Genomic DNA, 20,282 nt, shown 5'->3' on the forward strand with positions numbered 1-20,282 from the left:
AAATGCCATAGCAAGAATTGTAATCACAAAAGTACTTCCCTCAACACCAGGGGCACATTCTTCTAAATAAACCCAGAGTCCCAGAGAAGGAAAGAGTCAGAAGAAACTTAAAGGGTGGGTATGAATTTAAAGTACAACTCTAGTGATGCACACATGTCCATAACGCACATGGTCAAGGCAAGCAACAACTCCAGAACTCTTTTTCTTTTCTTCTCTTTTTTTTTTTGTGGGGGGAAGGCAAGGCAATTAGGGTTAAGTGATTTACCCAAGGTCACACAGCTAGTAAGTGTGTCAAGTATCTGAGGCTGGATTTGAACTCAGGTCTTCCTGACTCCAGGGCTGGTACTCTACTCATTGCACCACCTAGCTGCCCCCAGAACTCTTTTTCAAAGTCGTGTTGGGCACGTCAGTGTCTCTGCTGGACCAATGGCTTAGCCGGGCTTGCTCCTTCTAAGATGTGGCATCTCAGATGGATGGACCAGTCTGCTGTTGGGAAGGGCCAAGCAGATCACTCCCTGACTGTGCTGGCTTGGCTCCTTCCTGGCTCCACTGCTGCTAGACTGGGCAACCACTGCCAGTGGTTTCTGTATAGTGTGGGCTGGTTGTTCAACGGCTGGGCGGTGGCTGCTGAATAAGGTTGGCCGTGCCACTCTGCCCCCTGGGAATCTGCTGCCAGGCTGGTCCAGGTAGCTTGCTCAGGCACTGGACTCTTCTGATCTGCTAGGCCCCTGGATTCTTTTAACAGGCAACTCCAGTCTTTTTCCACCTCCACCCACTAGCTATGCGTGGTGATTCTTTACTCTCTTTAGCTGGAGTGTTATCATGCTTGTTTTCAGCTGGAATGCTACAGAACTCTTCAGCTAGGGCAATCCCTCAGAGCCTCAACTGTGAGGCTGTCACTTCACGCAAGAGATGGGAGAAGGCTAGTTTCTTTCATAGACAAATTCTTCCTGGCTTAAATTTCCTCTCCTCTATAACAGTAGTCTATGTTGCCTTGGATCTAGAGGTGTTAACGTGGGGTCCATGTACTGACCTCCTCCAAAGGGTCCATGGATAGATTTCATAAGGTCAGTGAATTTGGATGGGGAAAAAAACGTCATTTTTATTTTCATTAAATTCTAACTGAAATTTGATATTTCCTTCAAAAAACGTTATTCTGTGGCAGGACATAGAAAAATTAAGAACCCCTGCCTTTGGGCAGTTAGTTTCTGTTCAGTCATTTTCACCTCCTATACTCTTTTGGGAATCTTATGTAGATAAGTAACTAAGGACAAAGGTATTGAATGCCTTGAATGCACCGGGAGGGCAATCTGTGTATTGTCTTCCTAGCTTCTTCATATGCAATTAAAGTACTCAAGTATCCCACCCTTCCTAGGTCAATTTTACATCTGAAGGCTTTTCTATTTACCTTTCAATATCTGTTTTGTAGCTTTCCCCAGACTTTTAGCTTTTATTGAAATCTCACTGGGGTATTTCTCAAACAAAAAGAAAAGCAAATATACATTTTTGTTGCTCTAGAAGAGCTCTCTGTATAATGGGGGAAAAAGACAGGTAAATTACTATGTACATATCGAGATCTATTTGGAGCAGCTGGGAAGTCATCTCCAAGGGATGGTTCTGAGTGGGAAGGAGGAAGGAGGGGAAAGGTCCTCTTGGAAAAGGTGGATTTGAGCTCAATTTTAAAAAAATGTATATTTTTATTTTTTCCAATTACAATTTTTAGCATTCTTTTTTAAAAAATTTGAGTTTCCACTTCTCTCCCTCCTCCTTGAGGAAGCAAGCAGCTTGTTAAAGAACATACATGTTGTTGTTCAGTAGTTTGCAACTTCATGACCCCGTTTGGCATTTTCTTAGCAATGATACTGGGGAGGTTTGCCATTTCCTTCTCCAGCTCATTTGGCAGGTGAGGAAATTGAGACTGACAGGGTTAAGTGACTTGCCTAGGGTCACACAGCTAGCAAGTATCTGAGGACAGATTTGAACTCAGGTCTTCCTGACTCCAGGCCCAGCACTCTATCTACTGTGCTACTTACCTGCCCAGATTATACATGTGCAGTCATGCAAAACATTTCCACATTGGCCATGGTGCAAAAGAAAACAATCCAAAGAAAACCCCAAAACCAAAACCCCAAGAAAAAAAAATCTGCTTCACTTGGCATTCGGACTCCATCAGTTCCTTCTCTGGAGGCAGACAGCATTTCCATCGTGAGTCCTTTGGAATAGTCCTGGATCATCATATTGCTGCTGTTCATAGGTGATCATTGCACACTGTTGCTGTCACTATGTAAGATGTTCTCCTGGTTCTATTGAGCTGAATTTAGAAGGAAGTCAGGGAAGCTAAGAGACAAGAGATGAGGAAGGAGAACATTGTACCTACCGCCTGGGGGAAAACCAGGAGACTTCCCTCTCCTAAGATCCAGCTTTCTTCTCGTAGCTTGCACACAGTTCATCTTCCCCACAAGAATCTCCCAGCTCTTTGCACTAACTGTCGCTCAGCCCGGAAGGCTCTCCCTCCTCCCCTCCACCTCCTCACTTCCCTGGCTTTCTTCAAGATGCATCTCAAATGCCACTTTCTGCAAGAAACTTCTCCCAGCCCTTCTTACAGCTGGTGCTTTCCCTCTAATCTCCCCTCCTCTTTGGCCTGGATACCTCTAGTATGTACACACGCATTTGCATGTTGTCTCTCCCCTTAGAATGTGAGCCCCTTGACTAGGGTAGGAATGCCTTTTTTGCCTTCCTTTATAGCCCCATAGCTTGGTGGGGCAGCCAGGTGGTGCCACAGTGTACAGAGTGCAGGGCCTGAAGTTAGGAAGATTCATCTTCTTGAGTTCTTGAGTTCAAATCTGGCCTCAGACACATAGTAGCTGCGTGACCCTGTTTACCTCAGTTTCCTCATCTGTAAAATGAGCTGGAGAAGGAAATGGCAAATGCCTCCAGTATCTCTGCCAAGAAAAGCCCAAATGGGGTCATGAAGAATCAGACATGACTGAAAAACAAATGAACAGTGCTGAGTCTGGGATGAATGGGATGCTGTAGGCAATACTTTGGTTTTGAAGCTCAGTGACTGGGAGAACGCTGGGGCCCCCAACAGTTATAGGAAGTTTGAAAGGAGGAGGGTTTGGGGAGAAAGATAATGAGTTCTATCTGGGACCTGGTGAGGCTCACATGCCTGTGGGACGGACATTCAGCTCAACCAAAATGCAGTCAGTGATGTGTGGTTGGAGCACGGGAAAGAGATGAGGTCTGGCCGTTTAGATCTTGGAGTCACATGCGTAGAGATGACAACGGAACCCAAGAGAGTGTATGGATAGTGTAGACAGGAGGGAGAAAAGACCAGGACCAAGGGCTCGCTGTTCCTACTGGCCACTAGGTGGTGCGCTGGATACAGTGCTGGACTTGAGTTCAGGTTAGACCTGAGTTCAAATCCAACCTTAGATACTTACTAGCTGTGTGACCCTGGGCAGATCATGGCGCCTCCCTCTGCCTCAGATTTCTCAGCAGTAACCTGGAGATAAAAATAGCACCTGCCTGTTGTGGGGATCAGCATATCTGCAGTATTCACACGAAAACCTTACTGCACAACATAAATGTTAACTGGGTCTAGAATGCTCTCGTCTCCTCTCCCCAGGTCGCCTTTTCCAAGAAGCTTTTCCTGATCCCTCTGCTGGGAGCATCCTTCTCCCTCGGTGTCACACACCCAATGTCTTCTATCTCTGCTGTATTTGCTTATCATGGAATATTATGTATGTTATCTATTCTCTAGAGTGTAAGCTCCATGAAGGCAAGGAATTTTTCAATAAAATCGGTTTTGATGCCCATTTCAATATAATTGATTTCCTCTGCAGTCCCCAGCATTTTATTTTATGCATTTAAACATTAACATTATGTATTTATTTACAGACATTTTTCAGAGAAGGGATCCAAGACAAAAAAAGTTTCAGAATACCTGAAAGTTGTCACCTCCATTGGACTGTGAGCTCCTCGAACGCAGGGACTCTTAGCTTTCTTTGTATCCCCAGAGCTAAACATAGTGCCTGGCACATAGTAGGTGCTTCCAAATGCTTATTGGCACAGTAAGCATTTAATAAATGCTTACCATAGTGGGCACTTGTTTTTAAGTGCCTACTATGTGCCTGGCACTGTGCTAAGCTCTGACAATACAAAAAAGAGACAAAAGACAATGTCTACCCTCCAGGAGCTAATCTAATGTGGGAGACAACATGCAAACAAATATATACAATGCAAGCTATGTACAGGATTAATAGGAGATAATGAACAGAGGGAAGACACTAGGATTAAGAGGGATTGGGAAAGACTTCTTGTAAAAAGTGGGATTTCATTTGGAGCTTAAATGGAGCCCTGGAGGTCAGTAATCTGGGGGGAGGAGGGAAAGCAATTCAGGCATTAATTATTCCCTATTTTTCACATAGTGGCACATAGTAGGTGCTTAATAAATGTCGATTGATTGATTGATATCAAAGGTCCCTTGGCAGCTTGGTGGCAGCAGATAGAGTGCTGGGCCTGGAGTTAGGAAGACTTGAGTTTTTCGGACTTAGATATTTCTTAGCTGTGTGACTCTGGGCACACAGGCGCACAGACCTCTGACTCAGTTTCCACATTTGTAGAGTAAGGAAGTACTAGCATCTACTTCCCTAAGCTGTTGTGAGGATCATATGATATAATAATTGTAAAGCAAAATAATTGTAATTGCCTGGCACACACAGAGTAAGTGCTATATGTGTTCTTCTTGACCATCATCATCATCACCACCACCATCATCATCACCATGATTATTCCAGTTCTTAAATTATGTTTCTACGATCCTAAGTGGCAAAGAAGAAACTCTGGGCTGGATGCAAGGGAAACGGGCCAGCTGTAGGATCTCTCCCCAGGTGCAAAGAAGAGGCAGTGGGTGACCCCTTCTCAGTTACATGCTAGGGGGCATTCATTTTCAGCAAAGAGCCGGTCTGGCTTGCCCCTAAAGTCCTTCCCAGCTCTGAAATTCTGTGATTCTGCTAAAAGAGAAGGAATAAACTCAGGAAATCATGAGACTTAGGCCTGTAACAAGCCTTAGAGGTCATCTGGTCCAACCCCTTCATCTTACAGAAGGAGGAAACTGAGTTGACTCGGGGAAGGGATTTGCCCAGGTCATACCCTGTAGAATCTTCTTTTTTTTTTCCCTGCTCCAGCTTCACTGCTCCGAGACAAGAGGAACACCTAAAACAACTTTACATCTCTCTGCAAGGAGGAGTCATGGGAAAGTACACCTATTGGAGTCAGAGGTTCTGAGTTCAGGTCCTGCCTCTGACGCTTACTACCTACATGACCTTGGTCCAGTCCCTTAATCTCCCCGGGCCAGCATTTCCTCCTCTATAAAGGGAGGGGATTGATTTCTATGACTCTTGAGGTTCCTTCCAGCTCTGAATCAGTGCTCCATGAAGACCCCTGAGGATGCCGGAACTCGGTCCTGTACTCCTGAGCAGCTGCCGGCTCCCCATCCTGCCCAGCTGATCGGCGGGCTTTGTTCCGGGCAAGTCCGTTGTGCCGAGTGGGCATGATCGCTGAACACAACGTGAGGGTCAGCCATTGTTCTGTGTAGTCTTTGTGTGGGGACCTATTTTTTTTCAGGTTGCCCTCTTGTGAGGCCCCCCTGGCTTTGAGATAAACAGACTCGTTCTGAATTGTCCTACTTTCCCAGCACAGAGGGAGACCCCAGTCATGTAAACGCATTGTTTCCGCCGCCAGCTTCTAGGGACAACCAGGACATTTCAGGTGAGGTCTCCCCTCCCCTCCCCATCCTTGGCCTTGAGGTACCCAACCCCAAACAGGAAATGGTCGCCTGCAAAGAAAGGGAAGAATGGGTGCTGTTAATAGAAGGCAAATGCAGAGTTTAAACCAAGTTCTTTAGTTTGCCTGCACTTGGGACTTCCTGGAATGAGCATCCAGTGAAGAAGCTCGCTTTACCATACAGTTTAATACCTGATCTACGGCTTAAAGTCTTGCAGAGCTGGCTGCCTGGGGGTGGGTAATAGGAGCTTTTATGATTTGACTAGGATCCTATCACCAGCACATAATGGAAACAAGTGAGACTCAGCATCCCTCTGACTCTGACACCGGCTCTGTCTCCATACTGACTCTCCCATAAAGAGGCAACTTGTATTTTGCCCCATCTGGGGGATGGAGGTGGGATTTGAACCCAGGTCCTTAGCTCCAAAGTTGGTTCTCTTTCTCCCATGCCTCACTGCTACAGCAGGGGGTATATGAGGTAGAGATTTAGAATTTAGTTATTTTGTTTAGTGTACTCCAAAGAACAGAGGACGCGGACTTCAATGCTGCTTGGTTCTCTCACCTTCTTCTATGTCGTCTCCAGCAAGTCACTCCCCGTAATGGGCCTTAATTTTCCCAACTCTGAAATGTGGGGTTTGAATGAGATAGTCTCCAAGCTTTAAAATCCTCTGCCCCTGTGGACTTCTTGATGATGGTAGAGTAGGAGAGACCGGGTGTTTGGTCTTTACTGGGGGTTGGCTCCGTTGCCTTTTGGCTAGAAGCAGGGACATGAACCAGGAGGGGATCTCTCAGGGGCCCTTTCAGCCTTAGGGGATGCTCCCTTGGGGGAAGCCCTGCTCTCCCATTTCCCAGTCAGTGAAGGACTTTGAGGGTCCTCTTCCCTCAGCATGTGGAGGAAGGGGAGCTGATGCAAAAGACCAATCCTCCAGCTGATAAATAGAAGTCTAGGGAGAGATGGGCCAGAGAAGAAGGGAAGGACCACAGGCATCACATGCCTGAAACTGGAAGGGACCCCAGAGGCCATCCAAATCCAGCTCCCTCATTTTACAGATGAAGAAACCGAGGCCCAGCCAGGTGAACGGATTGGTCACACAGGGAGCGAGCATCAAAGGTGGGATGTGAGCCAGGTTCAAGCAAAGGGATAGTCTCTTCTTCCCTTCTTTTGAGCACAGACCATTCAATTAATTTTTAAGAAACGGTGTTAATATTTTTCATTTTTCAGTACCCTGCATTTCCAAAGGTAACCCTGTCATCTCCTGCCCAGAGAGCCATCCCTTGTAACAAAGAATAAGAAAGAGAAAATTTCTTAAACAGTTCAGCAGAACCGAGTAGCCCATCAACTAAGTCGGACAGTGTATGCAGTGTTATACATCCATAGTCCCCCACCCTTGCAAAGAAAGGGGAGAGGTACATTTCTCATTATAATTTCCCAGCTGTCAACTTCTTTTGTTGTTGTTGTCCTTATTCTTTCGTTATTATAGTCATTATGTGTGTTGTTTTCCGGGTCCTGCCCCTTGTCTTCCTGCATATTCTCTGTGTCCACCATGTTGTTTCTTACAGCTATTTCACTCACATACCACAACTTATCTCGTCATTCCTCAAATTTTTTCCTCTCCAGTTCTTTACTACCAACAAAAGCGCTGTCATAAATATTCTGATGCATCCATAGGGCCATTCTTCTTCTCTTTGACCTCTTTGGGGTAAATATCTGGCAGTGGAATCTTGGGGTCAAAGGGCACGGACGTTTTAGTCTTAGCGTAATTCCAGATCGCTTTCTAGAAGGGTCGGACCAATTCATAGATCTTCATCGAGTGCCTGTTACGTGCCAAGTCTGCGTTAGGCAGCTGTGTGGTTTGGCGGATAGAGCTCTGGACTTGGAATTGGGAAGATATGTGTTCGGATCCTGCCTCCGACACTTGTGACCCAGCTTGGTTTCCTCATTTGTAAACTGAGGATAACAACAGCACCTTTTTCACAGGCTTGTTATGAAGATCTGATGAGTTCATGTACGTAAAGTGCCCGTATAAAAGCTAGCTGTGTCATTGTTAGGTGCCATGTTTTCATATGAAGTAAGAAGGGAGGGTCTTGACCTTTGGGGCAATAAGCCTTTGGGTATGTGCCCTTCTATCCCTCTGGATAGCAGATAGAGTAGCAGCAGTATGGTGGAGGGGGCACGGCCCAGTGTTGGACATCACAGGGCGACCTCAGATAAGTCTCTACTTATTTCTCTGTCCCAATCTCTTCCTCTCTAAAAGGATGGGGTGGTCTCGGGTATTTCCTAGTTCTTGGGCTCTGAAGAGGTGTGGGAGGGCCTGCTGAGCCAAAGGAAGCCCAGCTTCTGCTGCCTTTCTGTAGGTACTCTGCCCGGGCAGAAGGGAAGCCCCAGGGAGGAAGAGTTCTCAGAGCTCTGCCCAGCGCTCTCAGCTAACGAGGGGGACTTCCAAGGCTGGAGTGGGAGGAAGATGCCATTGTGGAGACTGTGCCAGTGAGAGCCCGGTAGCAGCGGGCTCTCAGTGGGGCACCAGGGATGCCTCCTGGGAGTTCCAATTAACGGTAATAGTGATAGCTAGAATTTACAGACAGCTCTAACGTTGGCACAAACATGATTCCATTTTATTTTGCGATTTGTAGTTCATAGAGCTAGGCCTCCCCTGACCAAAGATTTTCATAGATTTAGAGTTAGGAGGTACTTCAGAGGCCATCTAGTGCCTCTCCTTTATTTTACAGATGAAGAAAATGAGGCTCCCAGAGACTGACACGTCTGGGGCCACACAGTTTGTGTCTAAGGTAGGATTTGAACTCTCTCATCTTTACTGCTCGAAATCTAGTGCTCTCTCCACTATGCCAAGTGATGTCTGAAGGATAGTGTCTAAGGAAGCTTCGGGGAGAGGCGTGAGCCTTTAGTTGTCTTGGACTCATGTCTCCGCAGCCTACTTGGCCCTACGCAGCCCTTCTGGAGTCTTCGTTGTTTAATCTGAGACATCTTCAATTCAATAAATATTTCACAGATTCTCAGAACTAGAAGGAAGTTCAGGGGCCATCTAATGTAGCCCTACTGTGAGCGGAGACAGGGGATACAAAAAAAAAAGAAAGAAAAAGAAGAAACCTAAATCCTAGTCATAAGGAGCTTCCACTCTAATGAAGGGTAATTGTTGGGTTAGTATGGCCCTGGAAGGGTCACTTTATCACTCTCCTACTTGTAAACAAGATAGGCCTGAGGCTTGCCTAGGTACACAGGTATCAATCACATCTTCCAAGTTTTCTTGAGAGGTTTCCTTTCCATCATCAGCCCTTTTTTTCTTGCAACCCTCCGAATCAGGAAATTCTGCTGCTGTCTGACTTTCATCCCTTATCTGTCAATTGCAGGCCATTAGCACTTCTCTAACCTTAGGAGGGATGGAAAACAGTTGGTCCCTCTCCTCGGATCACACAGGATTAGATTTCTTCAATCAGATTTCTTTCTTTTTTCTTTTTAAACTGAACTTGTCATTCATTAGGATAGGGAATTTCCAATGGGGGAACTCCATCTACCAATGCAAGTGAGTGACTATTGGGCAATTTAGAGTCTTAGAGGGTTGGCTGGGTCATGGAGAGGTTAAGTGACTTGTCCAGCCTACCTTGTGGCTGATGAAATAGGCTTCATTTTGTAGTCTTGCTCACTGCTGGCTGCCTTTGTTTGGTGAGAGAAGGAAGTTATCAGGTATCTTGGCCTCTCAGGCTAATTCCAGGGAGGCTCCTCCTCCCAGGCAGGCTAGGGGAAAAAAGCCTTGGGAAAGAAGCCATTTGGAAATGACTGCTTCCTGGGTTGGAGGTGGATCCTTTACTTCTAACCCTAGGTTTCTTATTAGCTTGTTTCATGGAGAGTTTGAAGAAAAAGAAGGAGATGGGAGAAAGGGAAAGAAACCAAGTCTGGGAAGTAGAAAAGGGAGTGTGGGAATGGAGATGGAGATGGGGATAAGAATGAAGGGAGATGAGTTTTCTTTTATTTTTTCTTAGTGGATGGCTAATTTAGTAATTCCCGGTAAATCAAACTGGATTGTATGCTTTTTGAGGGCTGTAAGAAGCATAAACCAAGATCCCTGTGCTCAAGGGGCTTGCAATTAGCCCAGTAGGGTAGAAAGAGCCCAGCTTTGGCGTCAGAGGACCTTGGTTGTTCCAGTCCTGGCTTTGTGATGTCTCTCTTACCTGCCCAAATCTTTCCCCTTTTCTGAGACTCGATTTCCCTATTTCTAAAACGAGGGGATTAGACTAGAAGCCGTGTAGGGTCCTTCCCACTCAAGATCTAGGATTCTACGTACTAGTTAGAGAAATAAGACAAATGCTCTTTCGCTCCCACGGCTTCAAATGATCACTGTTGTCATTCAGGTGTTTCAGTCGTGTCTGACTCTTTGTGATCCCATTTGGGGTTTTCTTGGCAACGATGCTGGAGTGATTTACCATTTCTTTCTCCAGCTCATTTTACAGATGAGAAAACTGAGGCAAACTGGGTTAAGTGACTTGCCCAGAGTCACACAGCTAGGAAATGTCTGAAGATGATTTGAACTCAAAAAATGAGTCTTCCTGATTCTAGGCCCCACACTCTATCCACTGTGCCACCGAGCGGTCCATCTTCAAAGGATACCTCTATACAAAAGGATCTTGAATCCACATCTCCTTATGTATAGATTTTATATTTATGCATATATGTAGATGTTGTCTCCCAGGACAGAATGTAAGATCTTTGAGGACAGAGACAACTTTTGTCTTTGTAACCCCAAGACCCCAGTACAGTGCCAGCACTTAGTAGGTGCTTTAAAAATGCTTGGTAGGTAATGGCTAAGGAGTTGTGCTCAAGACTTAGAGGGATCTCACTGTGTTCCCAAACAACCGGGCTCTGAATAGACCTAGTTTGGGCAAGAGACCAATAGTTAAGAAGTACCATAAGGGAAGATTGAAAAGAACTTTGAAGAAAGAATACACTAACCTTCTTTCCTAGGGAGGCATTTCTCGCCCTAGCACTTGGCACAGGGATCTGAACACAATAGATATGTAAAGAAAAGTCTTCTATATTTGTTGGGAATCAAAACCAAGACTGTAATAATGATGATGACAGCTAACATTTAGATAGCACCTACTACGCACCAGACACTGTACCAAGTGCTTTACAAGTATTCTCACAACAACCTTGGGAGCTAGGTGTATTATCTCCATTTCACAGATGAGGAAACTGAGGCAAACAGAAGTTATCACACCAGGATCGCACAGCTAGCTGGATTTGAACCTTTTCTCATCTGTAAAATGAATGGGTAGGCCTAAATGGCTGCTGAGATCACTTTTCTCATCTAGATCTGTTATCCTAATTGCTAAATTTTGTGACTCAGACTTTAAGTGACCCAAACAGCTGACATTTCTAGAGCAGAGGACTGCAGTTTTAGGGCTGGAAGGGGACCTTAGAGTCAAGCCCATAAGCATTTATTGAGCACCTACTGTGTGACAGGCATAAGCTCAGCTAGGGATACAAAGAAATGTCCAAACGGTCTATACCCTCAAGGAGCTCACATTTTAAATGGAGAGACAAACACGCAAATATTTACAAACAAGATGGAAACACTGTCAGTTAAAGATAATCTCAAAGGAGAAAGGACTAGCATTAGAGGCCACTGACTTTAACCCCTCCATTTTACAGAGGAGCAAACTGAGGCCCAGATGGAAATAAAGAGACTTGCCCAGGGTCCCACGGCTAGTTAAGTTTTGGAGGCAGGATTTGAACCTAGGTCTTTGAGATTCTCTGTGTCTACTTTAAGCCACACTGCCCTTTCAGGTTTGTGAAGTACTTCAGCTCCACCATCTTGTTGGGGTCCTGCAGGAGCCCTAAGAGCTACTGTGCCCCTTTTATGGATCAGCAAGCTGGGGCTCAGATGGGAAGTGACCTTCCCATGGTCAGTCACACAGCTAGTAGGTGTCAGAGGCAGGATTTAAACCTAGGCCTCTCTTGACCTCATCCTTAGCGTAGAGATGATTTAAGGTATGAAGTGCTTCACAAATATTATCTCCTTTGATCTTTACAACAACCTGGTGCGTGTGTGTGTGTGTGTGTGTGTGTGTGTGTGTGTGTGTGTGTGTGTGCATGTGCTGTTACTCCCTTTTTACAGATGAGGCTACCGAGGCTGAGAAGAGTTAAAAAAATAAGTCCATGAAAGAGACAGGGAAAGCTTCATGGAGTAGATGGAGCTCCAGCCCGGCATTGAAGGGTCTGTAGGAGGGGCTGCTAGGTGGTGCAGGGGATAGAGTACCAGACCTAGAGTCAAGGAAGACCCGAGTTCAAATGTGGCCTCAGACACTTACTAGCTGTGTGACTCTGGGCAAGTCACTTAACCCTGTTCGCCTCAGTCAAATGAACTGGAGAAGGAAATGGCAAACCACTCCAGCGTCTCCACCAAGAAAACCCCAAATGGGGTCACAGAATCAGACACAACTGAACAAAGTGTTCTTTCCCCTGTGGCAAAATTTTCTTTGTTGTTGTGAAGATCAAATAAACTGATACTTGTAAAGCTCTTAGTACATTTGTTCAGTGGATTCAGTTATGTCCTATTCTTCATGACCTCATTGGGGGTTTGCTTGGCAAAGATACTGAAGTGGTTTGTCATTTCCTTCTCCAGCTCATTTTACAGATAAGGAAACCAAGGCAGAGTGAAATGACTTGCTCGGGGTCACACAGCTACTAAGTGTCTGAGGTTGGATTTGAACTCATGTCTTCTTGACTCTAGGCCCAGCACTCTATCCACAATGGCGCCACCTAGCTACCCCATAGTATATAGTAGGTACTATATAAATGCTTTCCCTTGTTTTCCTTTGTTGCGAGGCTCCAATAAGATAATCAATGTGTATCCCTTCATACAACTTCCAGGGAGCTAGAGCTAGCTGGCTCTATGGGAGAGGGTAGCCTATCTTTGCAGACACTAAAACACATGCTACTATCAGTTGTTAACATTATCATGGGTCCCAGAGCAGAGTGGGTGGCAGCTATGCCTATAGGGGTCACCAACCTGAGCATTTTATTGGGTTCTATGGGTTTGGGTGGAGATAGGGGTTGGAGAGTGGATACAGGGCCACCCTCAGAGGCATAGAGGCTTTGACCTGAGGTCAAAGATTGCTTGTGACACATACTGGCTGGTACTGTTGAGGGAGAAGAACCCAGGGATTCAGGAATCCCAAAACTAAAGTTTCCAGGACTGGAGTTCCCAGACCAGGTCATTGCGGGGGAGTGCCCCTCAAGGACCCGAGTACTGGAGAGGGTTGGGGAAGTCTGGAATGAATTCACGATCTCAAATATTCTTTAAGTCAAGTTGGCAAAGATTTATTACAATTTACAGCGGGTAAGAGTTCTTAGGGAACCTGCAACCTTAGAAAGGTGCAGGGAAAGCTTTTACAAGAGATTTAGGGGTGAAACATGTTAATTAGGTGTTTTGAGGTAGGATTAGGGAGTGGTTAAGGGATGGTCAGTTCTTAAAGGAACATGCACTTTTTGTGTCTACTGTGCAGGCATATTACCCAGAGTTCACTGGGAAATAGCCCAAGGCGGGGCTACTAGGGGTTATGGTTTTGACTGTGAAATGTCACTAACTTAACTAGCCATCAGGGCTGACTGAGAATATCTAGGTGGCTCTCATCAAATGTCTTGTTAGACAAAATAAATGTAAGAGAGTATACATTTGACTATATCTAGGATACATATCGGTAAGGTCAGTAAGTAGTGAATATTGTCATGGTCATGACCCAGTGCACAGCCAATTATCAGTACACAGGGAATAGTTAGGCACAGCTGCCTACTATGAAAGGATTAGAGATAAGTGTGTTGCTGGGGCATGCTGCCCTTGAACTAGAGAGACAGTATTTTGAGGCTAGGGAGAGATGTGATTTTAGAACTGGATGTGGTTTTGGAATTGGGGTTCAGGCACAGGCACCCAAGCAGAGGCTGTTAGAATTAGGGTCCAAGCACAAGCACCTAAGCACCCTATCAGTAGATGACCTGGGCAGGTCATCTAACCTTTATTATTATCAAAGGAAATAATATTTGTAAAGCATTTTAGAAATCTTGAAGCAGTCTCTCTCTCTCTCTCTCTCTCTCTCTCTCTCTCTCTCTCTCTCTCTCTCTCTCTCCTCTCTCCCTTCTCTTCCCCAGCTATTGTTATTAGTCAATCAACAAACTGTTGTTATTATTAATAATAATAATCACTCAGTGCCCTAGGCAACTAATTTAAAGATCAAGTGCTGACCTTCATTGGTAGAAACTTCTTCACCTGAGAGTTCCTTACACTTATGAAATGATAAATCCATTCTTATCTCATCTCCCCTACCTCCAACTTTCCCCCTCCCCCACCAAAAAAGGGGGTTTAGCAGGGAGATTGGAAACCTGCCCATTGGCATCATCCTCCCCAGGTTTCCAAAATCTTCCTTTGCCCCTGAGTCTGATGAAAAGACTTGCTAAGGAATGAAGTGTGAGTTTCCCATCCTCGAGAGAAGACCAGGCTGGCGCCATGGAGGAGATGGATCCAATGCCCTAGGGCAATCTGAGGGAACAGAAAACTGTTTTAATAATAGCAATGCATCAGAAACCTAATTCTAGATTGAGAGTAAAAGTCACTGCAGTTAATTCAGTTCCCTCCAGATCCCTCGGAGAATTTTTTCTTCTTCTTTCCTTAGAGAAGTTGGTTCTCCTTGTCCTCGTCAGCCTGTTGAGGGATCCAGCTGAGCATTGGGCCCAGAAAGATCGGCCAAGGATGCTAAGGGTTTGAAATCCCTTGGCAAGTGTCCAGTTGCTGGGGTCTTTGTGTTTTTCATCTGTGTGTCTATTATTGGTGGATAAACCCAAAAGGACTCTGGGAGGGGCTGGTCCCCAGTTGGCTGCAGAGATGGATTATTTTGACCACAACCACTCATGAAGTACCTCTGCTAAGATACTTAAGATACCACAATCAGTCAGTCAATAAAGATTTATTATGGGAATAGTGCATGCCAGGCACTGCATTAAGGGCTGGGGAAAAGACAATCTCAACCGTGGAGGAGTTCACAATTGACACAATCACAGAAACTTGAGACAAGGAAGTATCCACTTCTCCAATGTGTGTGCTCATCCTCTTGAGATGGCACCATGAATTGGGAATCACAAGATTTGAGTGAAAATCCTGGTCCCCCCCTCCTTTCTCCCTGTGAAACTTTGGACAAGTCAGTAAGCCTACATGGGCTCTGCTTTCCCTGTTTATAAGGAATAAGGGAATAAGAATTTATAGAGGGACTACTGTGTGCCAAGCATTGTGCCAATTGCTTTATGAATATCTCATTTGATTCTCACAATGACTTGGGTGGGGGAAGGTAGGTGCTGTTATTATCCCCATTTTAGAGTTGAGGAACCTGAGCTAAAGAGACTTGTCCAGGGTCACACAGCTAGTAAATGTCTGAGGTCAAATTTGAACTCAGGTCTTCCTGAATCTGCCTTATCTAGCTTCCTTCAATAAAATGGAAGGACTTAACTAGATGGCTTCTAAGGTCTCTTCCAGTTCAAAATCTGTGGTTTCCTTTTAACACTAAATTCTATGCCTTTTCACATTTCCCTCCTTTCAGTAGAGGTGGGGGACTCTGGACGTGGAATGTTACATATGCTGTCCAACACAGTTGCTGGTACTGCTTTACCCATTTTCTCTGATACAAGGAAAGGTTCTATTGGGGGAAGATACTGGGACCTGGCCATGGAGTTTGTTTTTTAAGGCATCACTAAAATGTAAAAGGAAACGAATTCTGTGATTCATTCTGCACTTACAGATGGGCGACTGGTCATTCCTGGGCCGGCTTCTTACTGAAGTCCAGAACCATTCCACCGTCATTGGCAAGATCTGGCTCACCGCCCTCCTCATCTTCCGCATCCTCCTGGTCACGCTGGTGGGGGACGCGGTCTACGGGGATGAACAGTCCAAGTTCACCTGTAACACCCTCCAGCCAGGCTGCACCAACGTCTGCTACAACAGCTTCGCCCCCATATCCCACCTCCGTTTCTGGATTTTCCAGATCGTCCTGGTGGCCACGCCCTCCATCTTCTACATCGTATGCGTGATGCACCAGGTGGCCCTGGAGGAACGGATGGATGTGGAGAGGGACCGTCTACTGGAGCTGTGGCAAAGACAGACAGTCTCTCGGCAAGTCTTTCCGAGATCGGTCTCTGGGCTCCTGGTGCCCTCCGGCTCCTTTGAGAGCCAGAGCCTAGAGGGGGACGAGGTCCTCCCAAAGCATGTCGGGTCCACGGCTCAGGACCCCACCCAGTTGGCCAACCGGGTGTTGATCATTTACATCGCCCACGTAGTGCTGAGGTCCTTCCTAGAGCTGGGATTCCTAGTGGGGCAATATTACCTGTTTGGGTTTGACGTGCCCCATTTATATCGCTGCGAAACCTACCCATGTCCCACTAAGACTGACTGCTTTGTCTCCAGGGCCACAGAGAAAATGATCTTTCTGAATTTTATGTTTGGGGTGGGGCTTGGCTGTTTTCTTCTGAACTTGGCAGAGCTGCATTACCTGGGCTGGTTCTTCACCTTCCGGATGCTCTTCAAGGCTTGTGTCAATTGCTGCCAATATCTGGGGAAGGCTTCCCCACCCCACAGGCCCTGGCTCCTACCTCTTCTGGACTCTAGTCAGGAGAGGATGCCTCTTGAGGCCTCCTTGCTGCCTGCATGGGGGTCAGGGCATACCAGGCCACAGCATACTGTGATCCCTGTGACTATGGATGCCGGGCAGTCAGCTTTGGAGGGACATACCAACCACAAATCTAAACAAGAAAAGCCCTCCAAAATGCCCCCCCGAAAAAAATCCTGGTTATAGTCACCCGTACCCCAACTCCCACCTTGGTACTCTATCTAGCCTATCATATCAGGTAGGGGAGAATGGCTATAAACAGTAGTCAATCACAGCATGGTCACATGGTCACTTCCTCCCTCCCCACTGGGTATTTAGAAAATGGTCCCTATATTCATTCAGAAGAGTAACCTTCACAGACTGGAGTAACTGACCCTCGTGGGCTTCTTTGCTTGTTTTCCCACCTAGATACATGGACTTCAAATCAGCTTTGATTCTTCTTTCTCCTTCTCTCTCTCCCCTCGCATTGTCAATGTATATCTCATTTTTTCCCCTTCCTTTCCGTTCCCAAATACATGTTTGTTGAATCTGATTCTTATCCCTCCTAGGCCATTAAGTCCTCAGGTCCTTGTCAGCCTTAACCTGGCTTGGGAAATTGTAATCCTGTTGTAAACAGCCTCTGCAATCCATCCTGTGTACTGGAGGTGAGATTAATCTCTCGAAAACACAGGTCTGCACATTCAATTCCACTTATTTAAACAATTTAAAGAATATTCTTTTGGTACCTACTCTGAACAAAAGTCTTGTGCTGGCTGCTAGGGAAGACATGACCTTATGGGGCTTCTGGTCTAGTGGGGGAGAAGCCATATGCAAATAACTAGACCCCACACATTTATGCCTTCAAATATAAATTTCAAATTCAGCAAATATTTATCAAGCAATTTCTATTGGCAAGGCATGGTGCTAAGTCCTGGGGGTACCAAGTTTAAAAATGATTCATTCAGTCTTTGCCTTCAAGCTTAAGTGAGTTCATGTGAAAAGTGCACTCGATACATATCAACAAGCATTTATTTATTGAATACCTGCTATATGTCAGGTACTGTGCAATGTATGGGAGCTACAAAGAAAGAAATGAAACAGTCCTTGCCCTCGAGAAGCTTACATTCTAGTCAGGGGAGACAACATAGACATGTCTAAGTATAGATGATATATTCAAAATAAATGTTAGGCGTTTGGGGAGAGAGGAAGGGAGGACCCAAGCTGTTGGGGAAAACAGGAAAGGCTTCATGTAGAAGCGAGCATTTCAGCTGAGCCTTGGAGGAGAGCAAAGATTCTAAGACAGGGGTGGGGAACCTGCGGCTTCAAGGCCACTTGTGGCTCTCTAGGTCCTCAAGCTCAGCCCTTTGACTGAATCCAAACCAAAGGGCCAAATTTGAGGAACTAGAGGGCCACAAGCAGCCTCTAGGCTACAGGTTCTCCAACTCTGGTAAAGAAGTAGATGTGAGAAAGGAACACTTTCCAGGAATGTGGGATAGCCAGGACAAAGGCACACAGATGGGAAATGAAATATGATGTACAAGGAGCAGTAAGAAAGTCAGTTTGGTGGGCGCACAGTGCACGTGAATGCTGATAATGTGCAATAAGGCTGGAAAGGATTTGGGGGGCCCAATTGTTATTTAAATCCTCACCAGAGAAGTTGATGTTTTATCTCAGAAGTAATTGGGAGTCACTGGAGTTCACTGAGTAGGGGAATTACACGGCCAAACCTGCGTTGTTGCATGGACTACAGACTGGACAGGCAGGGAGGCTGAGAAGGAGGCTACTGCAGTAGTCCAGGTGAGAGGTGACGAAGGCCTGGTGAGTGATGAGGAGGGAAACGACAAGAGAGAGCTGTTAGTAGCAATGATTCGAGGTGACCATTGGCTATGTGGGGTAGGTGAGTGTGAGGGTGAGGAGTCAAGGCTGACGCCAACAAACCTGGGTGCAAACCTGGATGGCTGAGCAGAAATAGGTACAAATCAATGGGCTAAAGTCCAAGGGGAAAGTTGATTTGGAAAGCTTCAGGGAGGGACTGACATTTCAGTTGGATTTTAAAAGACTGATAAGAACGGGAAGGCAGGATGACTTCATTTTGCCTGTACCTTCCCTGTGGATGAAGTAGGCCAGAGAGGAAAACCAGGACTAGGGGACGATGTGAGCAAAACCAACAACCAAAAACCTAACAAACAGCAAAGTGTGCTCAGGGGACAAAGAGGAGTCTAATTTGTGTTTTGTTGGGTTTTTTGGAGGGGGCGGGCAATCAGGGTTAGTTGACTTGGCCAGGGTCACACAGCTAGTAAGTGTCTGAGGCCATATTTGAACTCAGGTCTTCCTGACTCCAGGGCCAGGGCTCTATCTACTGCACCGCACAGCTGCCCCCGGAGGAGTCTAACTTGCCTGGAGCCTTGGGTGTACAGAGGGGAATAATATGAGATAAACTTGGCACGGCAAAGGGGTGAAAGATTCTGGAGGGCCTTGGATTCCAGGTGAAAAAAATTCTGAACTTTATTGGATAACTAATAAGGAACCAGTGAGGATTTTTGAGCAGAGATTGATGTAACCAGATCTAATCGCATGGAAAATTCACTCTGTACCCCCAACCCCAAACATAACATCTACTTGACACGGATCTGCAGTAACTGTACTGGGCTGGAAAAGGGTTAACAACTAGCTCTCCAGAAAAAGACAAAGGAATGAAAAAAAAAAGGACTGGAGAGCACACTTTTAAGGCTAATTTGCAGTATTAATATCTTCTCCATCATTTAAGTTTAGACAATCAACAAAATAGATCAAGCCCTGATTTGTACCTTTGGTGATTTCCAAGGTACAAATACTCCACACTGAAAATTTAACAATGAAGAGCCCACCCTTGGCTCCAGTACATTGCTGCTCATGCTCTGCTCTAAGATCTTCAACGACTCCCAAGTACCCACAAGACAAAGTACATAAAAGTCCTTAGCCAAGGCATTCAAGGCCTTCCACAATCTAGCTCCAACTTATCTTTCCGACTTTCTCAGTATCCTCGGTTTCATTATTGTTCCCCGAGGTACCTTGCATTTTCCCACTTTCATGCTTTTGTTCATTCTGTCCCATTGGCCTGCAATGTTCTTCCCCCTCCTTTGTACCTATTTGAACTAATGAATCAATGAAAATTAATTGTTTTTTGTATGCCAGGTGTTGTTTATAGGAATTCATGTCAAGTAGCTTTTATTCTAATAGGAAGAGACTCTTTCTGGGTAGAGGTGGCCAGGGAAAGAAGCTATGATTTCTCTAGATCTGGGGTGGGGAACCTTCAGCCTCAAGGCCACACGTGGCCCTCTAGGTCCTCAAGTGTGGCCTTTTGAGCAAATCCAAACTTTATTGTTCTGTTTGGATTCAAAGGGCTGCACTTGAGGACCTAGAGGGCCACATGTAGATCCGTCTGGTGATCAAAGTCACCAGGATGTGACTTTGTCGATCCATAGGGCACCTTATTGACCTCTAATTCCTACCCATTCCTCAAAGTCTAGCTCCAATCCCATCTACTCCATAAAGCCTTCTCTGACCACCCCAGCCTAAAGTCAGCCTCTCTTCATCTGAATTCCTAGTGAACAGATTTTCTACATAATCGATTTATTGCTTAGTGTCATCTCTCTTACCATAGTTTAGACTTATTATTTAAATCTTTTACTGTTGTTGCTATTTAATTTTGCATCTGCTTATAAACTTGTCTCCTCACCCAGACTATAAGCTTATTGAGGGCAGGGTCTGTGTTTTATTCAGTTTTGTCTGCTCCCCACCACCTCTTCCTCAGTGCTTTACAGCTAGTGGGTAGAGACCTGGGCCTGGAGTCGGGGAGACCTGAGTTCAAATTT

At 45.6% G+C, this 20,282-nt stretch overlaps 1 protein-coding gene across 1 annotated transcript; it reads left to right on the top strand.

Annotated features, from left to right (window-relative positions):
- The first annotated feature begins 15,585 nt into the window (after positions 1–15,585).
- LOC118857472 (gap junction delta-2 protein-like) lies at positions 15,586–16,635 on the top strand. The gene has a single exon (XM_036768147.1). It carries the CDS (start codon positions 15,586–15,588, stop codon positions 16,633–16,635), a length of 1,050 nt encoding a protein of 349 aa, XP_036624042.1.
- The last annotated feature ends 3,647 nt before the right edge of the window (positions 16,636–20,282 follow it).

This window comes from Trichosurus vulpecula, chromosome 7 (assembly GCF_011100635.1).
Source record: "Trichosurus vulpecula isolate mTriVul1 chromosome 7, mTriVul1.pri, whole genome shotgun sequence".
In the NCBI taxonomy this organism is placed as follows: domain Eukaryota; kingdom Metazoa; phylum Chordata; class Mammalia; order Diprotodontia; family Phalangeridae; genus Trichosurus; species Trichosurus vulpecula.

Coding starts and splice junctions, on each gene's coding strand:
- LOC118857472 (XM_036768147.1), top strand. CDS start 15,586: ATGGGCGACTGGTCATTCCTGGGCCGGCTTCTTACTGAAGTCCAGAAC.